This window comes from Rattus norvegicus, chromosome 4 (assembly GCF_036323735.1).
Source record: "Rattus norvegicus strain BN/NHsdMcwi chromosome 4, GRCr8, whole genome shotgun sequence".
NCBI classification, from domain to species: Eukaryota; Metazoa; Chordata; class Mammalia; order Rodentia; family Muridae; genus Rattus; species Rattus norvegicus.
In genome coordinates, this window is record NC_086022.1 from 169,470,229 (window position 1) to 169,497,425 (window position 27,197).

The window sequence follows — 27,197 nt, forward strand, 5'->3', positions numbered from 1 at the left end:
GCTGGGGTTTGTAGCTCAGTTGGTAGACTCCTTGTCTAAAAGCCATGAGACCTGATGGTATATATCTGTGTATCCATCCCTCCTGTAGAGGCAGGATCAGAAGAAGTTCAGGGTCATCCCCACCTACATACTTAGTCATAGACCAGCCTGGGCTACAAGAAAATCCTGTCTTAAATACAGAAGCAGGTTTCCTATTATAGGAACAATAGCTTACTTGAGGTAAGATGACAACCAGTTGTCCACACCTATATTGAACTGACATTTTCTTCATAAGAGAAAAAATACAGAAAGGGTGAATAAATTTCTTATTAATATTTATGACTAGACTAACTCAAAAAGAGGGCCTCCTATGTCAAGACTGACAGCGATCATCATAGAACAGATGGCAGTGGTTGGTTGGCGTTTTTTTTAAATATTTTATGTATATGAGTACAGTGTAGCTGTCTTTAGGCACATAAGAAGAGGGCATCGGATCCCATTACAGATGGTTGTGAGCCACCATGTGGTTGCTGGGAATTGAACTCAGGACCTCTGGAAGAGCAGTCAGTGCTCTTAACCACTGAGCCATCTCTCCAGCCCCTTGGTTGTTTTTTGTCTGTTTGTTTTTTGAGGAAGGGTCTTGCTATGTAATCCTGAACGGCTTCAAACATGGAATCCTCCTGTCCCATTCTTCCAAGTGCTGAACTACAGAGGTGCACCACCATAGCCACCATAAGACATTGTATTGAACATTGCGATGTGGCCCTAATGGAAATTCTGAATGGGAGTTAGAGGAAGAGTTAATGCATCAGGGCTGGAGAGATGGCTCAGCGATGAAGAACAGTTGCTGTCTTGAAGACAGCTGGGCTCCAGTTCCTACTGCCCACATGGCAGCTCATAACCTCTTATAACTCCGACACCGACACCGGGGATCCCAAACCCTTTTCTGGCCAGTGTGGGAACTGCATGTGGTTCATGTAAATGCATGCAGGATCCATTTTTTTTTTCTTTCTTTTTTTTTCAAGAGTACATAAAATCTGACCTGGCCATGCCTCTTCAGTGCTGGTTCCTGGGAGACTGAGACAGGAGTTTCAGGTGTTCAAAGCCAGCCTAAGGAACACAGCAAACATTGTCTCAAACAACCAACCTGGCAACAGATAACAACAGAAAACACAAAAAGACAATGAAAAGGTTACTAGAAATATCAGTCCTGAGCTGTCAGGCTGAATCAGTGAGTATATACATTTACCACCAAGCACTGAGCACGTGAAGTTGATCCCCTGGATGAACACAGTAGAAGGAGTCAGCCTACGTTTGGGGACCGAACCCAGGGCCTTGCGCTTCCTAGGCAAGCGCTCTACCACTGAGCTAAATCCCCAACCCCAGCCTACTCTTAAAACATTGTCCTCTGGCCTCTACTTGTGGGCTGTAGTGTCTTAACACTCAAACACTAAATGCAATTTAAAGAGAAAGGAGAGCTTTGAGTTTCTAACTCGCCTACATGTGATAAAAATTAGTGTAGACTGGTAAGTGATCAAACAAAATGTCTTTCTTCATTGAAAAAGAATAACAGCCAACCACTTAGTCTCCTGTGTAACTCAGAGAATATAAAATTTTTTACAATCAGTAACTGAAAAATTTGACAGTGTCATTTCTACAGCTATCTTTTTGGGCATGTTTGCCTGTGATTGCTATGACCTTGTAAAGTACTAAAAGATCGACTGTCATTCGCATCTACTTATTGACAGGACACAGACAAGTTCTTGGTATTTCTGGTGGGGGGTGGGGAACTTTTTTTTCCTTTAAAATCTTTGCTGTCACCTTGAGGAGCTGGGTGTGGTGGTGCACGCCTTTAATCTCCGCACTCCAGAGGCCAAGGCAGGAAGACCTCTGTGAGTGTGACACCAGCCTGGTCTACATACGGACAGCTAGGACTACATAGACCCTGTCTGAAAAAAAAAACAAAAATAAAAATAAAAAGGAGTAATGGTGGAGAAAAGAATCTTCGGCGAGAGAAGGAAGCGGCAGGAAGAAGGGTAGGTTTGTGTTGTTACTGTTTAGGCAAAGCCCTCTGAGGACCTTGCTGACTGCTCTTTCTTCTCATAGGGAACTCTGTGCTTGTCCCCCTCTGCCCTTTGTTTGCATGGCTGGCGTCATAAATTTACACTTCTGATAAGGAAGGAACCCTTTTGTAATCTTTGCTGTGTTAAAGAGTCTTTTGTCATTATCCCAAGGCAGTTGCCACACCCCTAAACGTGTTCTCAATGTGAAATGTTCTGAACAGAAGGAAAGGCATCTGGGCTTGGGGACATATACCTGTGATTCTAGCACTCAAGAGGCTGAGGCAGGAGCCAGCCTATGCTACTTAATCTCTAACATCCGTAAGGGTAAGGGGAGTGGGTAGCTTATATCATTCCTCTTGAAGTCACTCTCATAAGGACAGTTTCTCTCCCCTATGACTTAACAAATACCCCTTTGTATTTTTATTACCCAGAACTCCATCATATATTGAACTCATATATTGAGGAACAAGTAGGTACATAGAAAATAACATTCCATAAAGTCACATTGTAAGCTGATCATAGTGGCACACACCTGTTGTCCCAGCAGTTCAGAGGTAGAGGCAGGAAGTTCAGGGCCGGGTTGGATTATGTGAGACCCTGTCACAAATATGTGCCTCTATAAATAACAAGTTTAAAGTTAGGAGTAGGCCATTTAAACATTACCTGTGAACCTTAAAAATAGTATGCCGGTGAGAAGTACACAGTGAAATCTCAAGTGGTGTTTGGACTTCCTTTCATAGCCTTTTAAGGCTACCCACCCACTGTGATAGAAAAATATCCATTCTTGTTGACCAGCATGCTGGGCTATGGAGCAGTGAACTGTGCTGATCCAAAGTAAGATGGACTATAGACATAGAATATACTAGATTTCAAAAAATCAGAACAAAAAAATAATAAAGTCTTGAAGCTGGGTGTGGTGAGTCATCTGTAATCCTGGGACCTGTGAAGCCATGAGGGCTGTGAATTTGAAACCAGATAGTCTATATGGCTAGTTCATGCCAGCCAGATAGGTCTATATGGCTAGTTCAGGCCAGCCAGATAGGTCTATATGGCTAGTTCAGGCCAGCCAGATAGGTCTATATGGCTAGTTCAGGCCAGCCAGATAGGTCTATATGGCTAGTTCAGGCCAGCCAGATAGGTCTATATGGCTAGTTCAGGCCAGCCAGATAGGTCTATATGGCTAGTTCAGGCCAGCCAGATAGGTCTATATGGCTAGTTCAGGCCAGCCAGATAGGTCTATATGGCTAGTTCCGGCCAGCCAGATAGGTCTATATGGCTAGTTCCGGCCAGCCAGAGTTACATACGGAGCGAGCTTGTCTCGGCAACAGCAACGATTGGATACATTTTATATTCATTACATGCTGCAATGACATTTCATGTGTTTCTTTTGAACATTTTTTTTAAATTATTGTTTTTTTTTTATTTTATGTATATGAATGAGTACACTATAGCTATCTTCAGACACACCAGAAGAGGGCTTCAGATCTCATTACAGATGGTTGTAAACCACCATGTGGTTGCTGGGAATTGAACTCAGGAAGAACAGTCAGTGCTCTGAACCAGGAAGCCATCTCTCCAGCCCTCTTTTTTACTTTTACTTTGTAAAAAATGTGCCTACTAAGAAACAACTTGCTTGTGTGTCCTATTTCTATTAGACAGTTGCCACCATAGAGCCTTTAATCCTGGAGTAGGTGCTGCTGCTTTGAATGTACAGACCCTAAAGGGCATTGGTTGCAATGGATAGCAGTCTTAGTCCAAGAATAGTGATGTATGCCTGTCTGAGCCAGCCTGGGCTAAAGAAGGACATTATTTCTCTAGAAAACAAACACAGTGTAGCTTCATCCAGACCTAGAATCATTTTGGGTCTCTCAGACCCAAATGGATAAGACAGGAGGATTGTAGTCCAAAGCTTGCCTGGGCTACAGAAGGGGTTCAGGACCAGCCTGAGCAACTTTGTGAAACACCGAGTCAACATAATAAGCAAAACCAGCGGGCTGGCGAGATGGAAGAGGTCCTGAGTTCAATTCCCAGCAACCACATGGTGGCTCACAACCATCTGTAATGAGATCTGATGCCCTCTTCTGGTGTGTCTGAAGACAGCAACAGTGTACTCAAATAAAATAAATAATATGTATAAAGAAAAGAAAAGGCAAAGCCAGGACTGGGAAAATGTCTCAGGTAGAGTGCCCAGACTGTACAAGGTCCTAGGCTCAATCTCTAGTACTGACAAAAACACTAAAGCAAACAAATGCACTTCCTCAAAGTTTAAAATCTGATCTAAAAGTTCGCTTTGAAAAATTGAGAGGGAGGGAGGGAAGAGCGAGGGGAGAGTGGGGCCGGTGTGTGTGTGTGTGTGTGTGTGTGTGTGTGTGTGTGTGTGTGTGTGTGTGTGAGAGAGAGAGAGAGAGAGAGAGTGTAAGAGAGTGTGAAAGTGAATGTGTATATGAGAGTTTGTGTGTGTGAGAGAGTGTGTATGAGAGAGTGTGTGTGTGTGTATGTGTGTGTATGTGTGTGTGAAAGAGAGAGTGCATGCATCTTGCATATGCTAGACAAGTACACAAGTACTTCCCTGACCTTATTTTGTCTTAAGGCAAAGTCTTACTGTACAGTCCCAGGCTAGTAATCTCACTTTGAAGCCCAGGCTGGTCTCAAACGATCAATGATCTTCTTGCTTCAGCTTTCCTCATCATAGGATTACATACGTCAGCATCAGGCCCATGTTCTGTTCATCTGTTTTGTTGTTCTTTTCTTTCTTTTTCTTTTCCTTTATTTTTTTATTTTTATTTATTTATTATTTTTTATTTTTCTCTTTTCTTGGCTTGAGACAGGGTTTCTCTGTCCTGGAACTCTCTGTACTCTAGGCTGGCTTCAGACGCGGAGATCTGCCTGCCTCTGCGTCCTAAGTGCTGGTGCTAAAGGCTTCTGTCACCACTGCCTGGCTGGTCTGTTTGGTTTTTCTTTTTAAGATAAGCTCTCGCAAAGTAAACCAGGCCTGCATTGAACTTGCAGTCCTTCCTCAGCATGAACAGTGGCTGGAGTCACGTGGGTGTGCACAGTGTCTGGCTAGATAATGCTTCCTTGATCAGCCTGCACCCCCGACCCCATGTACACAGGAGAAAGTGGTTTCACACCTTCATTTACACTTTGCAGCCATACCACATAACTCAGTGTTGTGAAATGAATAAAGGCTTTTATTGTTTTGGTGCTGGGAAATCCAATGCTGTCTTTTCTCTTCTTTGTTTCCACCCCACCCCCTGTGGGGTTGCACTCTGTACCCCAGGCTGTCCTAGAACACACTGTGCACCCTGACCAGCCTAGAACTTGTGGTGATCCTTCTGCCCCAGCTTCTGCAGTCCTGGGATTACTGTGCCAGCTGAACCGAGGACTTGGTGCACGTGCTGTATGGTTAAGATATACTCCTACCCCGAGAGCTGGTGGCATTTGACTCACTTCTCCGCACCCTATCAAAGAGCCCGACAGAGCTCTCAGAATGAGTAGCATTTCGGAATCAGACTGAATGTTAGAGTAAGCACATGGGAGTTTTCAAATTTTATTTTAAGCAGTTACAACTACATCCATGGTAAATAAAGACCTGTGATAAATCTGGGTCCAAACAGTGATGAGTCATACATAGTTTTAAAGGCTTATTTATTTTTATTTTATGTGTATGGGGTTTGGCCTACATGTGCTAAGAAGTGTGTGCTTGTGCGTGCATGCAGGTGTGCCTGATGCCCTTGGAGGCCCCAGAGATTCCCCAGAACTGAAGCTACAGACAGTTGTATGCTACCACGTGGGTGCTAGAAAATGAACCCAGGTCCTGTACAAGAGTAGCAAGTGCTCTTAACCACTGAGCCATCCCATGAGGCCCTGTGCTGACTCATTAGGAGACTCGTTTTCTTTATCTCCCTTTCTTTCTACTCAGTGCCTCCTCTCCTTCTTCCTCTAGTTTAAACATGTTTACTCTTTTTTTAAACATGTTTTCATGTGTTTATGTCTGTCCATTGCTAATCACTCAATACACACCTGCAAACCCAGTATTTGGAAAGTTACAACAGGGAGATCTCAAGTGTGAGGCCAACCTGTGTTATTATGTTATTAAGACACTGTCTCAAAAGAAAAATGAAGTCATTAAGGAATATATAACAAGTCCAAAACATCGTATCACATTAAAATCCTGTCACATGTGCATTCAAACAATAATTACATTGAACTTGGGCGTTATGAATCCTGGCCATCGTGTTAGGCTGTTCCATATATCAGTGACCAAGGCACTGAGGAGCTATGATTTCATTCTGCCCTTGTGTTTTCACTTGGTTAAACAGTATGGTGACTGATAAACTGTATGTGGGTAGAAAGGGTCTATCAGAAATATTTGAATACCAAAGAGAATCTACCAGTTAGGTCATGAGAACTGTGTTTATTGGAGACTCTAAATTTTTTGTAACTTGTTTCTTTTTTTCCCAACAATTTTTTTGTTATTCACTTTACATCCTGATCACAGCCCCCCTCCCTCCTCTCCTCCCAGTCTCACACTTACAAATCCCTTCCCCCACTGCCCCTCCCCTTCTCCTCAGAGAAGGGGAGCCCCCACTGGGTTACCACCCCACCTTGGGATATCTAGTCCTAGGCACATCCTCTCCCACTGAGGCCCAACCAGGCAGTCTAGGTAAGGGGAAGGAGACCCAAAGGCAGGGAAACAGCCTCCCCCCAACTCCACTTGCAGGGGACCCCCATGAAGGCCAAGCTGCACATTTGCTACAGATGTGTAGGAAGCCTAGGTCCACTTCCTGCATGCTCCCTGGTTGATGGACCAGGTCTCCATGGTCCCAGGTTCGTTGCCTCTGTAGGCCTTGTGGTGTCCTTGAGTCCTCAGGCTTGCTCACCTCTCTCCTCTCTTCCACGAGACTCCCCGAGCTCCGCCTGGTGTTTGTCTGTGGGTCTCTGCATCTGTTTCCATCAGCTGCTTGGTGAAGCCTCTCAGGAGACAGTTATGCTAGGTTCCTGTGCGCAAGCATAGCAGAGTGTCATTAATAGCGTCAGGAGTTGGCTCTCCCATGGGGTGGGTCTCGAGCTGGGGCAGTCACTGGTTGGCTGTGCCCTAAGTCCCTGCTCCATCTTTATCCCTCCGTGTCTTTGTAGGCAAGTTTTGAAAAGCCCCCTCCCCCCCCCAGTCTTGGAGATGGAGAGTGGACTGTTAAATCTGACCTGCCTCTGACTATATGGATGGAGAGGGCCTGTAGCATAATTCAGATCTGCCTCTGACTAGGTCTGTGAGATAGGGTTGAACTAGGTCTTTTGTATGAAGGGAACGCTCTCACTTGTCACCACAGATAATGTGCACAATGCACTATGTCTTCATGTGTGCCACAAGAATGTTCGTCACACTGCCTAGTTCTCAGAACATGAAAAACTGTTCTATGGGACATTATGAGAGTCATACATTTTGGGGTTTTTATTTTGTTTTTTCAAGACAGGGCTTTTCTATGTAGCCCTGGCTGTCCTGAAATTCACTATGTAGAGTCTGGTACTCAGAAACCTGCTCCCCAAGGGCTGGAATCAAAGGCATATGCCACAACCACCTAGTCATAAGAATCATACATAAATAGGAATAGTAAAGTAGAAGTCTGGGGGATCAATCACTTTTGTCATAGGAGGCCATGATTAAACATTCTGTCATATAGTGACGGCTGGTCCCTGTACTCTTCACTCTGCCTGGTCTCTTCCTTCTGTTATCTCTGATTCTACAGAAGAGCCTCCCAGTTCTAGTTGTTTTCTATATCTTTATTGTTTCTGTATATTTTTTTGTATGAGTGTTTTGCCTGCATATATATCTGTGTACCTGTTTGTGTCAGGTGCCCATGAGACCAGAAGAGGACGTCTGATCCCCTGGACTGGAGTTACTGATGGTTGTAGGTATACTCAGCTAACAAGTCATCCTTTAACTTTAGTGTTCCTTTCGTTTTGTATATATCCCAGACCTGGAACCTGCTATGCAGCTGAGGCAAACTGTGAATTTTTACTCTCCTAACTCTGCCTCCCAGGTGCTGGGATGACAGACAGGTCCCTCGATGCCCACATTCTCTACTTCTTAAGGGTTATGCTGACTACACAGACCATTACCAAACACTCTATTATAAATTAAATGTTAAGTTCATTATCTTGTTATTGTTCAAAAAGGTTTACCAGGTATAATGTTGCAGGGTTGGAGTTCAATTAAATTTCTAAGAGTCTGGGCCTGGTGGTGCAGCCCTTTAAGCCAACACTCAGGAAGCAGAGGCAGGAGGATATCTGAGTTTGAGCCCAGACTGGTCTACAAACTGAGTTCAAGGACAGCTGGGGCTACAAAAAGAAACCCTATCTCAAAAGTAAAAACAAAACAAAATAAAGCATTTCTAGAGATTAAAACTTTATTTAACGGGCTAGAGAGATGGCTCAGTGGTTAAGAGCACTTCCAGAGGTCATGAGTTCAAATCCCAGCAACCACATGGTGGCTCACAACCAACTGTAATGGGATCCAATGCCCTCTTCTGAAGTCAGCTACAGTGTACTCCTATACATAAAATAGATAAATCTTAAAAAAAAAACTTTATTTAAAAATGCTTATATTTATTTCTTTCATGTGGATGAGTGTTTTGCTCACACTTATGTCTGTGCATCAATAATGCCTACTGAAGCTGGAACAGGATATTAGATCCCTTGAAACTGGAGTTATGGTTGTGATTTACTACGTGGTTCTGGGAATTGAACCCACGTCCTCTGCAAGAGAACAGATAGTACTCTTAACAACCGTGCCGTCTCCAGGCCCTAAGATTAAACTGCTGGTGGGTATGATAGAAAGTGGATTACAGGGTTGGGGATTTAGCTCAGTGGTAGAGCGCTTGCCTAGCAAGTGCAAGGCCCTGGGTTCGGTCCCCAGCTCCGGAAAAAAAAAGAAAAAAGAAAGTGGATTACAAACACAGTTGTGCTCTGAAACAGTTGCAGAATGGAGCAGACAGTTCTGGCTTTAGGGTGTCCTCCATGCTTTTTAAACAGAGCCACGTTCGATCAGTCATATTCCTGCTTACCTGGGTATTCGGCTCAGGGTAGTGTGAGGAATTCTATCTTACTACTAACCCATTTCTGTCCTCCTGTGGCCACAGAGGTCCTGACTATTTTGGGTATTTCTGCTTCTTCAGTAAAGCCAATGACAGTTACTCTGAAGTAACTAAGTTACATTCTGGGTCGGAGAAAAATCAGTTTGAGGTAAGGGGAAGGCAGAAAATTACACATGGGAGATACCCAGCCCACTGAAATAAGATCCAAAACAGACTGTAGAGAACCATCGGTGGGACATTAGTGAAGGCTCTCGTTACTAATGAAGAGTAAGTCCAGCCAGGCATGGTGGCACTCAGGAGGACCACCAAGTGCCTAAGAGCAGCATGTGCTACATTGTAAGATCCTGGCCATCTATGGCTACAAAGTGAGACACTGTCTCAAAAGAAGAATCCAAACTAAACCCAAACACCCATCTTACTGCCCTTTTGATAGAATAATTTGTAACAATGCCTTACACTGTTTTTTTTTTTTTTTTTTTTTTTTTTTTGTGGATTCAGAGGAAGATAGTATCCTGCTGTGATTGGCTAAGAAACAGGGCATTGAAGCCTTCTTCTTTTTTTTTTTTTTTTTAATCTTAAAATTTACAATGTTTATTCCGTGTTTTCTAACGAAGCCTTCTTTACACATCTTTAATCCCAGCATTTGGGAGGAAGAAGTAGAAATCAGGAGTTGAAGGTCAGCCTTGGTTACAGAGGGAGTTCCAGGTCAACCAGGGTTACATATGAGATCGTGTCTCAAAAATAAATTTGTTTTCCATTCTTTGTTTTTTTGTTGTTGTTGTTGTTGTTGTTTTGGTTTTGGTTTTGTTTTCTGGTTTTGTTTTTTGTTTGTTTGTTTTAAGACAGGGTTTCTCGGTGTATTCTTGGCTGCCCTGGAACTCTGTAGACCAGGCTGGCCTCGAAGTTAGAGATCTGACTGCCTCTGACTCTCCAGTGCTGGGCTTAAAGTCGTGGGCCATCACTGCTTGATTCAATTTTTTTTTCCTTTTCTTTTTCAAACAGGGCCTTTGTAACCTAAACTAGCATTGAACTCATGACATAACCCAGACTAATCTCTAACTCAGGGCAATCTCCCTGCCTTAGCCTACTAAATATTGTAGGCATTAGTCACTACCCTCAGCTTTCTAAAAAGTTTAAGGCTATTTATTGGCACAGCAATGTGTTATGAAATTTAAGAAAAGAAGCCAGATGTGGTGATACACATCTTTTATCTCTGCCCTTGGAATTGGAGAATTAGGAATTGAAGACCATTCTCAACTATATATCAAGTATGTAGCCAGCCTGGGCTACATAAAGTCTTGTCTTAAAAAAAAAAAGTAAATTTAAGTAAAGAAATTGAAGGTAGCTATGTAAAACCAATCAGTGAAACAGAAGGGAAGGCAGGCAGTGTGGGAGACACCTCACTTTTTGCTTTCAGTGCTGGGAAAAGAACCCAGAGCCTTGTGCACACTAAATACACCATCTTCCCTTGAGCTACACTTCCGTCCTATGAGAAAAGTCTTTAATATTCTTTTTTTTTTAAAGATTTATTTATTTATTTATTATATATAAGTACACTGTAGCTGTCTTCAGATACACCAGAAGAGGGCATCGGATCTCTTTACAGACGGTTGTGAGCCACCATGTGGTTGCTGGGAATTGAACTCATGACCTCTGGAAGAGCAGTCGGGTGCTCTTAACCGCTGAGCCATCTCTCCAGCCCAGTCTTTAATATTCTTGCTTCCCTACCAGCCATACGTCACTGCTGGCCCCTTCTGACCTGCTCCCAAACTGCATCTGCTAGCATGTGGTTTGTTTTGTTTTGTTTTGTTTTGTTTCATTTTCATGTGCGCATATATCTACAGCTCTCTTCTCAGCCTGCCCCGAAACGTCCCCATCTTCCAGTCTCCCAACATGATTATTTTGTTTGTTTTTGAGGCAGGGTTTCTCTACGTAGCTCTGTCTATCTGTCTGTCTGTCTTGTTATGTAGGCCAGACTAGCATAGGTCTCACAGAGATTCTCCTGCCTCTGCCTCCTGTGTGCTGGGATTAAAGGCATGTATCAGCCGCTCCACTCCACTCCAACATTAGTCTTAACAACATAAGCTAAACACTGTTGGAGTTCCCAGCCTTATTTTACTTGACCTATCAGTTGCATTTGATCAAATGCTCTCTCTCCTGCCTAGAAACCCTTTTACACGGTCTCCGAGCCACTTCTAATAGTTTAAGTGCCCCAGTGCTTACTATTTGGATTTTTAACCTCTCTAACTCCATCCTGTAGTTTCTTTAAAAATAAAAAAATTAAAAAAAATTTTTTTAAAAGCAGGTGTTACTTGACTACTGTAGCCTTGAACTTGCTATGATGCTGAAGATGTGAATGATCTTGAACTACTGATCCTCTTGCCTTCACCTCCCTAATGCTGGGATTACAACCAGAAGTCCTACTGTGTTAACATCACCTATGTGCTTAAATTGTCAAGTTCACACTTCCAACATAGATCTCTCTCCCCTGAATTCAACCAAGTGCCTATTTAACCTTCCATCTGGATGTCCATAGACATCTCAAATTTAACATTTAAAAATGTTTTATATTTGAAGCAATCCTCCTTTGTCTGTCTCCCAGTACTAGAATTCCAACTGTGCTCAAACCCAATATGTTTAAAGAAAATTTATTCCTTCTTCAGTCAACCCCATCCCAGCAAATGGTTTCTTCCATGGCTTAGGCCAAAACCTTCATCGTTACAGTCTCCTCTCTCTCTCATACGCAGATATTTAAGAACATCACCAACTTTCCATCTCTTCACGTACACTGGTACCACCCTGGTCTGAGACTTCATACCTAGAGTATTATACAGTCTACTGACTGGTCATTCTACTTCTCTCTTGTCTCTTTGAAGTACTTCTTACTGAACAGCCAGAGGCATTCAAGTTGGGCAAAGTCAGGTCAAAACTGTCCCCAAAGGCAACCTACTTCAATTGGAATGAAACTGAATCTTTACCATGGCTTATAAATTGTACATCATCCGAGCCTCTGCTTTCCTCTCTGATCCAGCCCCCATTGCTATGGGATCACGATTACTGGCTCACGTGTTGTCCCTCAACCATAACAAGGACATTCTGAATCCTCTGCCTCGAACACAGGAACTTCCGTGGTCTAGGGCCTCTCCCATTCAGGTCTCCACTCACATGCCACTTTATTGAAGAATTCTTTCCTTCAGAAGCTACATGGGCCATCCTCTCTCTCTCTCTCTCTCTCTCTCTCTCTCTCTCTCTCTCTCTCTCCTCGTCTATTTGTCTTTTTTGGCACTCACAACAACATGACGTATTACGCTTATTTATTTGTGTATTGTGTGCCTTCCACACTTGTGTGTAAGCACCGTTCCACGACAGCAGGGACTTTGGTTACCTTTGTTCTCTGCTGTGTCCCCAGAGAGTCTGGCATCTGCCAAGGGCTCATTAAAAATTTAATGAATAAAGAAATGAACAAATAATCCCGTGAATGATTATTCAGAGAGACTGATCAGAGACAGAAAGTGGGGAGTCCCCAGGCTGTGTTGGCTTCGGTGGTGTTGTTTTTAATTTGGGTGCACCTCTGAATAAACTGAAGATTGAGGTTAGACTCATGGAATGTTTCCTCAGTGTGAGGAAGAGACTGTACTTGAGGAAGGACACTCATGATTTCTAAATTTCACCTTTCACTTGTACACGTGAAAAGTCAGTTATGTTCATGCTTTTGGACTCATGTTTTTACATTTATTCCTAGTCACGGGACACTGGCAATACTGCTCAGCCTGTGTTTCTTTAATACATTTTCCTTAACAGTGTTTTCTCCTATACATAAAAAGTGGCCAACTTGGGGCTGGGGATTTAGCTCAGTGGTAGAGCACTTACCTAGGAAGCACAAGGCCCTGGGTTCGGTCCCCAGCTCCGAAAAAAAGAACCAAAAAAAAAAAAAAAAAAAAAAAGTGGCCAACTTTTAAAAACCCTGACCTTACCTTATTTAAATCATTTTTGGGCTGGGGATTTAGCTCAGTGGTAGAGCACTTACCTAGGAAGCGCAAGGCCCTGGGTTCGGTCCCCAGCTCCGAAAAAAAAAAGAACCAAAAAAAAAAAAATCATTTTTAAAATTCATTTTTTTATTTAATTTTCTGTGTATGACTCCTTTGCCTTCGTATATATATATGTGCACCAACTCATGTCTGTTGCCTACAGAGGTAAGAAGGAGTAGAAATCGCTTGAAGTTAGAATTACAGGTGGTTGGAGCTGTTCTGTGGTTGCCGGGAATTGAAGCTGGTCCTCTGTAAGAGCAACAAGAGCTCTTAACCATTGAGATACCTCTCCTGCCCCTTTTGTTTTTGAGGTAGGGTCTCACCCTGTAATCCCAAGCTGGCCTACAACTCACTGTGTAGCCTAGGCTGGGCTCATATTGGTGGGCTTTCCTCCTGCCTCAACACCCCCCAAACCCCCCCCAGATGCCCTGCTAACTTCTTATTAAATCTACATTTCTTCCACACATTCATTCAATTTTCTCTAAGGATCTAAATCTCATCTTACCCCAGGACTTTAAAAAAATAATTTGTGTGTGCATGTATGATGTGTGTGTGTGGGCACATATGCCAGGATGTATGTATGGAGGTCAGAGGGCAGCTCTGTGGCATTGGCTCTGACCTTCCACCTTTCATGTGAGTTCTAGAGATTGAAGTCAGTCCATCTGACTCTCGAGACAAGCACTTGTGAGCTACAATCTCCCAGCTCCAGAACCTTCTGACCAGTTCTCTCTTAAACCCAGAGGCCTTGAGGGGATGCAATGTGCAAACACACCAAGTCATTGTGCCTCCTAAAATAAACTCTGTAGTCATCTCCAGAAGAGGGGTACCCTAGAAGGGGGGAGAACCTTTGGGACACTTAGTCCTCTCAGAGTTCCATCTGCATGAGATGGCCAAGAGTTGCCTGCATCAAGACCGTGGTCATCACGGGCTCAGCTGCAACAAAGCCAGAGAGGAAGCTGCTGCAGATACAGAAAGTACCAGGTTAATCATGGATGACTGGTTCCACAAACAGAAACCCCCAACACAGCAATTTGGAACAGAAGAGGAGTAATTGTTCCATTAACGATGGACTGCGTCTCTGAAACCAGCTGCTGGGAGGAAGACGCTCATAAGCTGTGGGAGTCAGGTCTACACTGCTGCGCTCACTCTCCTCTGACCGTGTGTGCATGTGCTGCTTCTCCTCTTCTGACACCGAAGGCAGACTCGATCGCATCTCCATCACACGTGGGCTAAAAATAGTGTTCTCATCCCAAGTCTGCATTGCCTTGTTAGTCTTTAACTCAACGTGGTCTGTTGCCCGTGTGTGCAGTGGCCTCCCAAATTACCTCCCCACGTAGCCTCTCCAGGCTCGCCACACCCAACCTTTACTTTGCTGTCAGACTCCACTTCCTGAGACAAAGATCCCATTGTCCACGACAGTTTGGGCCCCCGAACAGTTACTTCCCTGTGCACAGCCCAGGCTGGAGGCATCAGAAAGCGAGTGCAGCCACGCCTTCGAGGTTCAGGAGATCTTGCCAGGCTGCTTCCAACTCTACTCCAAATCCTCTTCCTTTGTCTTAAGGCCTTTTTGCCTCCTGTCTGTCCTCAGCACTGCCTCCTGCTTCCCTTTGGATTGATTAGACAGTGGGACTGTCTGCCTGTTTCAGTTATGTCCATCCCTAGACATTGCTTCTTAGGTGACCCTCGGTTTCAACCTCTGGAGATCACTGTGTCTGATCAGTCCAAAGCTCTGGACCCTAACACAGGTCCAGGCTCAAGCTTGCTTGCATTCTAGAGACAAGTTTGGACAGCGATCATGTCACTCTCTGCACCACAAGTTCTAGTAGTACCCTACCCACCACTGAAGTCGGAAGACAGAGGTTGTTTCTGCTTGCCTTTTATAGCCTGTGACTGACCTCATCTGCTATCACCTTCCTTCCTGATATATGCTCATAATTTTATCAGCATTTTTTATTCTTTTTTTTCATTTTTTATTCTTGATTTTATTAAAAAGATTCATGTATTATGTTTATAGTGTTTTGCCTTCATGTATGCCCATAAGCCAGAAGAGGACACCAGGTCTCCTTATAGATGGTTGTAAGCTACCAAGTGGCTGCTGGGAATTGAACTCAGGACCTCTGGAAGAGCAGCCTTGCTCTTATAAGACCTCTGAGCCATCTCTCTAGCCCTTTCTTGATTTTTTTGAGGTGGGGTCTGATATAACCCAGACTGGCCTCAAGCCTCTCTATACAGATCAAGGCCACTGTCACACTGATCCTCTTGCCTTTCTTCTACCTCCCGGGTGCTGTGATTGCATGTGTACACCGCTGTATCTACTACTTCCTCTGAGACAGAATTTCACGAACCCTTTAGGTACTTAAGGCTGGCTTTGAACTCTTTTTTTTTTTTAAATTAATTTATTTAATGTAAGTGAGTACACTGTAGCTGTCTTCAGACACACAAGAAGAGAACATCGGATCCCATTACAGATGGCTGTGAGCCACCTTGTGGTTGCTGGGATTTGAACTCAGGACCTCCAGAAGAGCAGTCAGTGCTCTTAACCGCTGAGCCATCTCTCCAGCCCCAGCTTTGAACTCTTGATCTTCCTGCCTCTACCTCCTAAAGGGATTGTAGGCATGTTGCACAACACTGAGTAGACAGTTAAATTTTTTTTGTAATGACATTAATCTAATATTTATTCACGTATATGCATATATGATGTTTATTACCATGTACCATGGAGGTCAGGGAAGAAGTTGTAGGAATTGGTTCTCTCCTTCCATCAGGTGAATTTCAGAGATTGGAGGCAAACACTCTTAACCAATTGAGCTATCTCCATGGCCCATGTTTTTCTTATTGTCCAAGACCCTAACACTCATGTCAGCTCTTCTTGCATCCTGTTTGTCTGTATTTTGCTTCCCATCTAGAGTTCTTGGGTATGTAGCCGTCTTGTGGTGGTCTGCCGGTCAAGGGTATATGCTCCCCACAGGCAAGAACTCAGATTTATTCATCTCTTAATTTCCAATACTGCTGAAACAAATGCCCTGGGAATTACTACACAGGCAGTAAAGTCATACCATTCTGCTGCTTTACCCTCCTGATGTCCGGAAGTCGCTTGCTGTAAACAGCTGCATTAGGAGGCCCACAAGGTCCACTGTGAGCTAACGCTCCTGTTGACACACTCCCCTTCTTTTGCCTTGTCCACAGCACCGGTGTCCTTGACTGCATCCCTTGACTGCATCCTACAAGCTCCCACCCAGGGCTCTCAGGCTCTTGTAGATACAGGGGCCACACTCTCTTCTCACAGACTAAGCACACTTGTTTTCTCAAGTGCTCGGGCCTCTGTGGAAAGCCACTTTCCCTGGCTACACTGTAACAGTTTCATTGCTTCCCAGTTTTCCATTGTTCCTCTTCCAAAGTGTATCACCTTCATGTACACCTTGTTTCACTCAGTGTTTATCCTCTGTCCCCTCCCCTGCTCTTACTACAATGTAAGCTGCAACTTAATTTCCAACTGAGTTTTACACCCCCACTACCTAGGATAATGCCCCGTTTATTGGAGATGCCAATACATGTGTGTGTGTGTGTGGGGGGGGAGACAGCAAACAAGTTATGTGGTCATGCGAGCCTGTAACCCAGAGGCTGAGGCGAAGATTGCAGCACATTTAAAACCACCTTGGATTACACATGAAACGCTTAAAAGCAACAACAACAGCCATCCCAACCAAAGAAAACTAAAACAACTCCCCACACAAAGAAGTAAGAAGAGTGAGAATAACCGGAGTTGGTCGGTCGGGAGGTACACCTCCCATAATCCTAGTACCCAAAGGGGAAGAAAGGCAGGCATAGAGGCTGAGGCTGGAAAGGAGGCCTGCTAAGGCAGTCGAAGCTACAGGGTGAGTTTCAGGAACAGAGGGGTGTGGGGGTGGAGGGGATGGTACACTAGGACGAGGAAAGCAAGCAAGCAAGAAGAAAAAAATAAAAACAACAACAAAACCCCCAGCACATTAACAGAAGGAGCACAGTAAATATTTGTTATGTTGAATTAAAAGTGTCAGAAACAGGGCACACCTTTCCCAGCTCTAAGAATAAGGCAGTTGAAGAGATTGGTGATGTGGGTGAAAGTTGTCTGTTGTATGAGTTTGTGGTGGTGGAAGGGCAGCGAGGCTCCTCTTCAGACACAGTTGGGGCTCATAATTGCCCTGTGAGAGGCTCGCACCTGGGAGCCGGGCTGCTGGGGGTGCTCGACAGCCACCCCTTTGGGACGCTTATCTTCCACACAGGTGTTCTAAATTGTTTTGGTCTTCGCCTCTTCGCTAAACTCCTCAAAGTCTCAGAACCCCTCGGGGAAGGGGTGGGGGTGGGGTGGAGGAGAGTGTTGCATGAGTGACACTTCTCAGCGCTATGTAAGAAAGCACCCGGAGTGGAAAAGATGACCAAACTTCACAAAGGACTAGGGGGTCTTGGAAAAGCAAGCTCTGATGAAGGGCAGTGTGCTGTGGGACTTTATTCTACCCGTGAGAAAATTTTCTCCCTAGTTTACTTTTCTGCAGGTCCCTAACTTTCTACTTTCGCCCTGCTCTCTGCCTCTTCCTTCACGACTCCATAGTATTTTTTTTTCTTTTCTTTCTTTCTTTTTTTTTTTTTACGCTTCGCTGCTACTACAGTAAGTGCCTGCCTTCTCAGTATTTGCCTTACGATCTTGGGTGCCTTGATTGTAAACAAAACACTTTAGATTCGTAGTGAGGTCGGCTAAGCTCAGCCTTTCTGCTGGCAACCAGACTTCTTAAGGTGGAGTGGCCAGGACTGCTTTACGTGTGAGATTAACAGATCAACAAAATGGTGCTCCTACAGAATGCTGAGAGATTCTGGCTGTGCAGGGACAGAAGTGTTAAGTTTCTGCTTTCGTACCGATATTATTATGATGAATAAACAAAGTTCTTCAGTGGACTGTAATTTCTCCATTTTTACATAAGAGCTATAATTCACACAGAAAGAGACAAAGAGGAGCTCCTTGCAGCCTAGCAATTACATTTTATTTTAGTTTAACTTTTGAGACAGGGTCTTACATAGCCCAGCATGGTTGTGAACTCTCCCGTGTAGTTGAGGATGACTTTGAATTTCCTTACCTCTGCAGTGCTGGAATCTCCAGCAATTTGGACATAGATGGACACTACCGTGGACATAAGGCTCACCCCAATTTTACTGTGCCTTCTTCCCAAGTTCAGTAAATTAAGTAGGAATGTTAAATGTAGGGGGGAGGGGAACAGCTGGGAGACTGGTGAGCCAGGTTCGATGGGTAAGACCCCTGCCATACAAGCCTGGCACCCTGAGTTTAATCTGCAGAGCCCATGTAAAGGTGAAGGGGGGAAACTGACTCAACAAAATAGTCTTTTTTTTTTTCTTTTCTTTTTTTTTTCGGAGCTGGGACCGAACCCAGGGCCTTGCTCTTGCTAGGCAAGCGCTCTACCACTGAGCTAAATCCCCAACCCCTTAACAAAATAGTCTTCTGACCTGCACACACACACATGCATGCCATGACGACACATGTGCACAACATTGCAATAATAATTTTTTTCAATTAGTGTGTGCGCGCGTGCGCGTGCGTAGGTCAGAGGTCACAGTACACCTTGTGAGAAGAGTCAACTCTTGCTATCATATGGATTCTGAAAACTGACCCCAGCTTTCTGGCATTTTGGCCAGCGCCTTTACCCGCTGAGCCATCTCATAGCCCGAATCTAAAAAATCAAAACAGCAGCCTGAACACAGTGGGGTGGACCCATACATAGTCCCAGTTACTGTGTTTTGTTTTGGGGACAGAGTCTCCCGTAACACACACAATCTGACCACCAACTCAGTTATGCAGTCAAGAACGACCTTACATGATCCTCTTGCCTTGCTGAGGCAAGATGGCGCCAAGCTCAGCATCCTAGCCACTTGGGAATCGAGGAAGAACCCAGAAGTTCAAGGCCAGCCTGAACAACACAGTTCGAAACCACCTCAAACAAACCACCAGAGAAGAGGCCACTTCCCATGTTCGTCCCAACTGAACAGTGCAGAAGGCCTGGCTTTGAAGTCCACCCCAGATGCTGCCTTCTTCACTGCTCTCTGGGTACCATCCATCCTTTTGGGTCTGTATTTCATCTGCACACCTAGGTGGCAATACCAAAGGCCTGTGACAGCTGCACTAGATGACAGTGACATCGAGGGAACATCTGTGGGCAGCCCAGGCCTGGAAAGAGCCATTTTGGATCCTTGTTAGAGAGAAGGGCCTACAGATCGAAATCCATGCAAATCCAGACAAAACTGGGAACGCCGAGACCACCAGGAGGGAGAGGGGCAGAAAAATGAACCAGCCTGGGAATGAGGAGACTTGCATCTAATCCTGACTCTGCCACTAACTGGATGGAGGTCCCCAGACAGGAAACCAGAGGATCAATGTCCTCATTGCTAAAAAAGAGGCTAAACTCATCTAAGGGCTTTCTGGGCTGTTACATTTTGACTCTAGGAGGCAAGGTGTGTGTGTACGCACACACACACACACACGCACATCCTGACAGACAAGATGTGGCTAAGAAAACAAGTCAATATTCAGTTTCACTACACCATAGCATAAGAAAACTATGCTTCTATGGGACACTAAAACAGGAATTTTATTTCCAATAAGATGCATTGTGTTTAGCACAAACCAAGATTGTTTGGGAATCCTAGTGGGTAAAGCTCTTAAAAATCTCACTGAACTCTGAGTCACGACAGGCCCACCTATTTTAACTTCTATCACTGTTTTAACTTTCTACCACTGTGCTCAGCATTGACAGAGAAACGTGAAGTTGCCCAAGGAGCTAAAGAAAATACCCAAACAATATTAGTAGGTGTTGGTAATCCCTGGGTGGTAGTATTATAAATCACTTGCAAATCTAGTCTTGGACCCTTAGGAAAGCATTTTCGCCCTTCAAGAGCCTGCAGCTCTCTAAAAGTATTTGCTTGTATTTGAATATTGTTCTGAGTAGGTTGGAAGCAACAGGCTGGTGGGAGAGAAAAGGGGAGGAAGGAAGGAGCTGTTGTAGTTGGCGTCTGGACTCAGGTGGAGGAAACGGCTTCAGCTCTGGGGGAGAAGAACTGCAGAGTATAGAAACTATAGAGGCGAGTTCCCACACGCAGCCTATAGCAATGGCTTTCCCACTTGGAAAGCACTTGGTTCCCACTGTGCTTGGGAACCAAGAAAAATCAGAGCTGGCTTTTTCAAAACTTAGTGTCTGATGGCTATAAAGCAGATGAAGAGGCTTGAGAGAGCACTGAGGGTTTTGAATCTCGAGATGGGAGTGCTTGGATTCAGAAACACCCTGATAAGAGTCGTCAGTCCTGGTTCCTTTTTGAAGCCGTCTCCGGCTTGTCCTACTTAGCAGAGACTTCTGGGGTCAGGCTAAGCGGCCGATTCCCGCAACCTAGCTAAGTCACCCTGCGGGGAGTGGGGGTGGGGGGGGATCCCAGGCACCGAGCCAAGGTTTCCTGGATCTTTCGCCTACCCTCCCTCATTCCCACCTCGGCGAATGCAGGTGGGTTGAACTAGCCACTGAGGCTCCAAACAAGCAGCCAGCGACCTCGGAGCTCACTGGCCCAGGCCCTGGGTTTCGCGGGCAAAGACCTGGAGGTCGCAGTCCGGAGCGGTGGCGCGCCTGCCAGCGCAGCTCTACAGCGCCCGGACCTAGATTCCCGGGTCTCCGCCTGGCCGCCGCGCTGGCCCCTCCCCAGCTCTCCGGCCGTTTGGCTAGTTTGTTTGTCTTATTTTTAATTTCTCCGGGGCCAGCCAGAGCAGGTTTGTTGGCAGTCGTACACCTCCGAGTAGTCACGCGACCAGCCAATGTCCTGGCGGCGGTACGGGGAGGCGGCGCGCTCGGGAGCGCGGAGAGGCGGCGGCGCCGCGCCCGGGGCCACCTTAAGAGCGCGCTCGCCAGCCTGGGCGGAGCCGCTCCCGGCGCCCAGACCAATGGAGCTCCTCCTCTGTTTAAATAGACTTGCATTGTCAATCATCTTCTTCTTCGTCAGCCTCCCTTCCACCGCCATATTGGGCAACTAAAAAAGGAGGGGGGCTCGTGCTTTCGGGGTGTTTTTCCCCCCTCATCCCTTGTCCCGACTCACTCGCGGCTCCGAGACTTGCGCGGCGGCAAGGTTTGGAGAGGGGCTGCGTTCGCGGGACCCACGGGCTCGCCCCAGCCTACACTCCGACTGTTTGCCACCTCCTCCTGCCTCCTCCCCTCCCTTCCCCGCCCTCCAGTACACTTGATCACTGAAGCTTCGAGCTGCGCGGCCGGGGCGTCCCTGCGCCTCTCTCCCCAAGACCTGCGCGCTCTTGCGGCTCGGACGGTCGCTCGCCTGGCTCTACTCCACTTGGCCGTCTCTGTGTGCAGTCGCAGAACTTCGAAGTGGGGTTTGCGCTGCGGCAGGGGCGTTTCGCTTTTGTTTGGTTTTGTTGTTTATTTCATTTCATTTTTTTTTTTTTCGGAGAGAGGCGAGGCGGTGGTCCACACCCGCCCGGGGAGGAAGATGTCAAACGTGAGAGTGTCTAACGGGAGCCCGAGCCTGGAGCGGATGGACGCCAGACAAACCGAGCACCCCAAGCCTTCCGCCTGCAGAAACCTCTTCGGCCCGGTCAATCATGAAGAACTAACCCGGGACTTGGAGAAGCACTGCCGAGATATGGAAGAAGCGAGCCAGCGCAAGTGGAATTTCGACTTTCAGAATCATAAGCCCCTGGAGGGCAGATACGAGTGGCAGGAGGTGGAGAGGGGCAGCTTGCCCGAGTTCTACTACAGACCCCCGCGCCCCCCCAAGAGCGCCTGCAAGGTGCCGGCGCAGGAGAGCTTGGATGTCAGCGGGAGCCGCCAGGCGGTGCCTTCAATTGGGTCTCAGGCAAACTCTGAGGACCGGCATTTGGTGGACCAAATGCCTGACTCGTCAGACAGTCCGGCTGGGTTAGCGGAGCAGTGTCCAGGGATGAGGAAGCGACCTGCGGCAGAAGGTGATGATTCTTTGGAAAACTTAAAATGTCTGTCTGTCTCCGTAGCTCCTCTTTGCTAGACCCTGTTCGCTTGCTTTTTCCTGCGTGTTCTGCTTTAGTTCTGGGAGATCGAGCCTGTTTGATGCTTAGGTTTGAAATACCCCCAGCTGACTGCCTGGCCTGTTTATGATTTTGAAGTCAGAAGCCGGAGATAGTAAGATGTGATAACTTCCCCAGCCTAACGCGTCACAGTTCCTCCCCTCTAGCCAGCTGTAGATATGTGACAAAAGTTAGGATGTTTACCAACTGCCTCCTTCTTGGCTAGGGGGAGAAAAAGAGACGTGGGGCGTAGAATACTCCTTGTGTTAGTGGAAACAACCTCATTTTGTGTCCTTAGAGGCTACCGGGGATGACGGGTCCTGGGGTCGTGGGTGGAGGTAGTGGGTTGATCATCCCCTGACTCTTGGGCCAACTTCTGTCAGCCATTGTTCTCGATAATAAAGATGGTTTGTGTGTGTTCTTTTAAAAATTTCCCCTTGCCCCCCTCTTAGATTCTTCTTCGCAAAACAAAAGGGCCAACAGAACAGAAGAAAATGTTTCAGACGGTTCCCCGAATGCTGGCACTGTGGAGCAGACGCCCAAGAAGCCCGGCCTTCGACGCCAGACGTAAACAGCTCCGGTGGGTTAATGAGGAAGAGCACAAAACTGACACCCTAGCTGGGCTGCGCTCCCCCGGGGGGGGGGGGCTGCAGACCCCAGAACTGCTGGCAGATTACTTGCCTGCCAGGAGGAATTACTTTCCTAGGTCAAAAAATTAACACTGAGGAAGGCTGGAATCACTTGAGGGGACTGTATGCAGTATTTGTATCCCAAGATGTTTACCTTAAAATGGAACCAGAATGAGTGTCCCAAGAACTTGCCACCAAGGCCCCAAAGGATAGGGAAAGTTATATCCTTCTGAATCCCATTAAAACTTAAGCTGGAAATGACAATTTTCCTTCCCATTCTCACTTCATGAGAACCCATTTCCCAGAGGTTCGTTTTCAGCCAATAACCTATTTTGAGCCGTTTGAACCATAGAAAAATGGCAAATATATAATTACGTTTATATTCTTAAAAGAAAAACCAGGTACACGTAGTGCAGGTTTGGTTAGGAGTGTCTTGTGTTCTTCTGCTTTTGTTTTGGTTTTTGGGTTTGTTTTTTTTTTTTTTTTTTTTTTCGAAATAGGGTTTCTCTGTGTTAACAAACAGCCCTGGAGATTGCTCTGTAGACCAGGCTGGCTTTGAACTCACAGAAATCTGGCTGCCTCTGCCTCTGCCTCCTGAATGCTGGGATCAGAGGCATTTTGCCACCACCTCCCTGTACTTTTTTTTTAATTTTTTTTTTTTTTAAAGTTGTGCCTTTCCTTGTATGCTGGTAAATTTTGGAGAGTAAGAAAGGGACTTTAAAAAAAAAAAATTAGAATGGAAAGTTCAGAAGTACTAACGCTCCCACAGAATTTCTGATTTTAACCCTGAGGTTACAAAGCAGAAGTTAAATGAGCAGCCAGAGGAAGCAGTCCTCTAACACGTCAGCGCCGTATGCTAATTGTGCTGGAACAGGATGGTTTGGATGTTTATAGGGGAAATGGATGGTAGATGTTAGGACCAACTGAGAAGGTCCAGCACAAGTGTGGATTTTTCCATGTGTCAAAATCTCATCACCCCACTTGCCTAATTAGAGTAACCCAGCCCCTAAATTTACATAGATTGACTATTCATATGAGCCGACGATATATAATAATTTATAAGCTTGTTATGAACAAAGGCAGCAGTCTCTATTTCTAAAGCCCACTCGTAACCCAGCATATAAATAGATTTTAACAGTTTATTATGAACTTTCCAGGTCCTCATTTATTGAAATTTAAAAATAAGCGAAGGGATATAGAGATGGCATAGGGTTCCAATTGGTTGTGTTTAGAAGTCATAACGTCATGATATACCTTCTACAGACATAGCATTTTTTTTTTTTTTTGTTCAGAGCTGATGGAAAATGGCCATTAGAACCACCTTCCGTATAACACCCTCTATAAAGTAGGCAAATTGGATGGAAGTTCTTTCTAAATAGCCATCACACCTGTGTTGGTCTGTGTGGCTTGGGGCCTAGCTTTTCAGATGAGCCTCCTGGATTTTTACCTGGCCTGTTAGAAAAAAGGGCATTTATTGGCCAAGAAACCATAAGGCTCTAGTCAAAAGCACTCAGGCAAATATGTTGCATATGAGTAAGAAATCGAAAGGTTGCATAGACTTTGTGTGTGTGTGGGGTGTTTTGTATTTTTATAATTGCATTTCCAGGTATTTTTCAAATATATCAGGAAAATATACTACTCTGAAGTATGATGTTCCTGAATTTCTTTTCTTTCTCACCCTCTTTGACCCAGATTTTATAGATCGAGTTTCTCAACCTCTGCACTGTTGACATTTTGAGCCAAATTACTCTTTGTTGTGGTAGGCAGTCCTGTACATTTTAGAATGATGGGCATTATCTCTGGCCTCTCCCATCGGACACCAGGAGCAATCCTCTTCCTGGAGCTGTGACAATCAGACATGTCTCCAGACATTTCCAAATGTCCCCTGGGGCGTGGGAGGGCCTCACAAAATTGCCCACTTGTTGAGGACCTTGACTCTAACACCACACACAGCAGAACAAAAATCCAGTGAAGATAGTGTTGGGGATAACTGTAGTCTTCAGACCTTTAGTGCCTATATTTATCCTGCATCACTGAAATGTTTGTTAACTAAGATAGTAGCAAAATGATTTCTGTACTTTGGCAATGTTACTCTAGTGTCTTCTCCCTAATTGTTTTGTTTCTTTTTGCAGAATTAAGAATAATTCCTTGTTTATTAGATACATCACTGCTTTATGAAGCAAGGAAGACATACATGAAAAAATTTAAATACATATCGCTGACTCCATTGAATGGACATCCTGTATAAGCACTGAGAAAGCAAAAACAATAACACTAAACATTTTAGGCACTCTTAAACCATCTGCCTCTAAAAGCATTGGATGTAGCATTGCGCAATTAGGTTTTTCCTTATTTGCTTCATTGTACTACCTGTGTATATAGTTTTTATCTTTTACTATGTAGCACATAAACGTTAGGGATGGGAGGGCAGGGTGGGGCTGAGGAATCAGCATGGGGGGGAGGTGAAGAACTTGCTTCAGTTTGTAGCAAGGAGAAAAAATATTTGACTTGCATAAAGAGAAGCAACTTGGGTGGGGGGAAGGGCTTGAATTCCTTTCTTTAAAGATGTAGTGTCCTTTCGGTGAGAACTGATCCTTTATTTTTAAAATAATCAAAATTTGAATAATCGCCACAGGGAGTTGCTATTTACTTTTACCTGAAGCATATTCTCATTTGGGAGTTCCGAAGATTCTGTTATGTAGCAAGAAATGGCTTAAAAAAATTTTTTTTCTTGAAATTGGAATTTATCAGTTAATTGTTTAGCGGTAATCACCCCCAGATAACACTGGGCAAAACTCTGGGGTACATGATAAGGAATTCTGAATTCTTAGAATTGACTATCTCAGATCATATTTGCTGAGAAAATTTCTTAGTGTTCTTTTCACAGTGAACATAATCCTAAGTCCTTGGATATTTTTAGAAGTCTTTTAACTTTACACAAATAATGAAATAATTTTTTTTTTAAATTCAAAGTGTCTCACCCTACTTGTTAATTTGCCCCCAAGGAAAGTTGTTTTTAAAAGAAAAAAAAAAAGGATACTTGTAGAGTGAGTGAAATGGATACTACACCTTTAAACAGTGTTTCTTCATTGCCTGTGTATGAGAAAAACTTTGAATTGTGCCTGTGTATATAACTCTGTAAAGACACTGAAAATTATACTAACTTATTTATGTTCAAAAGATTTTTTTTTTAATCTAGACAATATACAAGCCAAAGTGGCATGTTTTGTGCATTTGTAAATGCTGTATTGGGTAGACTAGCATCCCTCCCCCCTTTTGTTAAATAATATGGCTATGCTTAAAAGGTTGCATACTGAGCCAAGTATAATTTTTGTAATGTGTGAAAAAGATGCCAATTATTGTTACACATCAAGCAATCAATAAAGAAAACTTCCATAGTTAATCTTTGAGTGCAACTGTCATGTGCTTTACTGAGTTTGAGGTATTCGCCTGGCATGCTTCAGATACAATGGGAAGTGAGAGACATCTACAGAATCTCGGCCTACCTGTAGGATGATTTGTGTGTGGAGGTGGGTGGAGGTGGTGGAGGATAGTGGTGGGGGTCTGGATATACTTAGTGGCCATTTTTCGTCCTTGTCCTATACGGATAGACAAAGCTTAACTGGAAAGAGGAAAAGCCACATTTTCATGTAAGGCCATCAGCAGTCCCCATTTAGTTAAAATGTTTATATTTTCTAGGATGTGAGTGTGTGAGAACCAGGAGGGGGGGCCTTACATAAGTGTAGTCTGATCACACATCTGCAGTACTGAAAATGAAAGTGATGTAACAACTTCTCTAGATTTTCTATTTACACTTTTGGAGTGGCGTGAGGGATGAAAATCTGATTCCCAGCCTACCAACCTTGTCCACAATAGCCCAACACACAGGTCCTTATGAACCAAGTTCTTCCGCACTAGTTGGTTGAAATGAAATTGGTCATACACAAATCCCTCAATTTTTGAATATTTGTATTATAGTTAAATGCATCCAAAAAATAGTTAAAATACTAAAACAGAGTCTTCTGTCCTCATATCTCCTCAGCAGGGATGCATTTTTTTTTTACTTAAAAAAATACAGAAACGGGGCATTTTAAAAGCCAGGTTTATCAAAAATAATTCTCAGAATAACACTCTGATTTTTAAAACGTGGTTAAGGTGTAAAGTAAATTATAAGAAAATTTACAGGTAAATTGTGAAAAATCCAAATTTGGGTTAAATTATTCATTGACATACTCCCATTTATATCACAGCACCCCAAAAGGATTATAAACAAGGTAATTCAAACATTTTTGACTAGGTTTCTTTCTTTCTTTCTTTCTTTCTTTCTT

The 27,197-nt window shown here is 44.5% G+C and overlaps 1 protein-coding gene across 2 annotated transcripts; it reads left to right on the top strand.

Annotated features, from left to right (window-relative positions):
- Positions 1 to 21,044: 21,044 nt before the first annotated feature.
- Positions 21,045 to 26,272, top strand: Cdkn1b (cyclin-dependent kinase inhibitor 1B). Of its 2 annotated transcripts, NM_031762.3 has the most exons (4): positions 21,276 to 21,312; positions 21,649 to 22,162; positions 22,693 to 22,820; positions 25,002 to 26,077. In NM_031762.3, exons 2-3 carry the CDS (start codon positions 21,688 to 21,690, stop codon positions 22,809 to 22,811), a joined length of 594 nt encoding a protein of 197 aa, NP_113950.2. In that variant the 5' UTR covers positions 21,276 to 21,312; positions 21,649 to 21,687; the 3' UTR covers positions 22,812 to 22,820; positions 25,002 to 26,077. The 2 variants fall into 2 exon arrangements, with proteins under 2 accessions (XP_006237601.1, NP_113950.2); XM_006237539.5 differs by having other exon boundaries at positions 21,045 to 22,162; positions 25,002 to 26,272.
- Positions 26,273 to 27,197: the final 925 nt, after the last annotated feature.

Coding starts and splice junctions, on each gene's coding strand:
- Cdkn1b (XM_006237539.5), top strand. CDS start 21,688: ATGTCAAACGTGAGAGTGTCTAACGGGAGCCCGAGCCTGGAGCGGATG. Junction 22,163..22,692: donor GAAGCGACCTGCGGCAGAAG/GTGATGATTCTT, acceptor CCCCCCTCTTAG/ATTCTTCTTCGCAAAACAAA.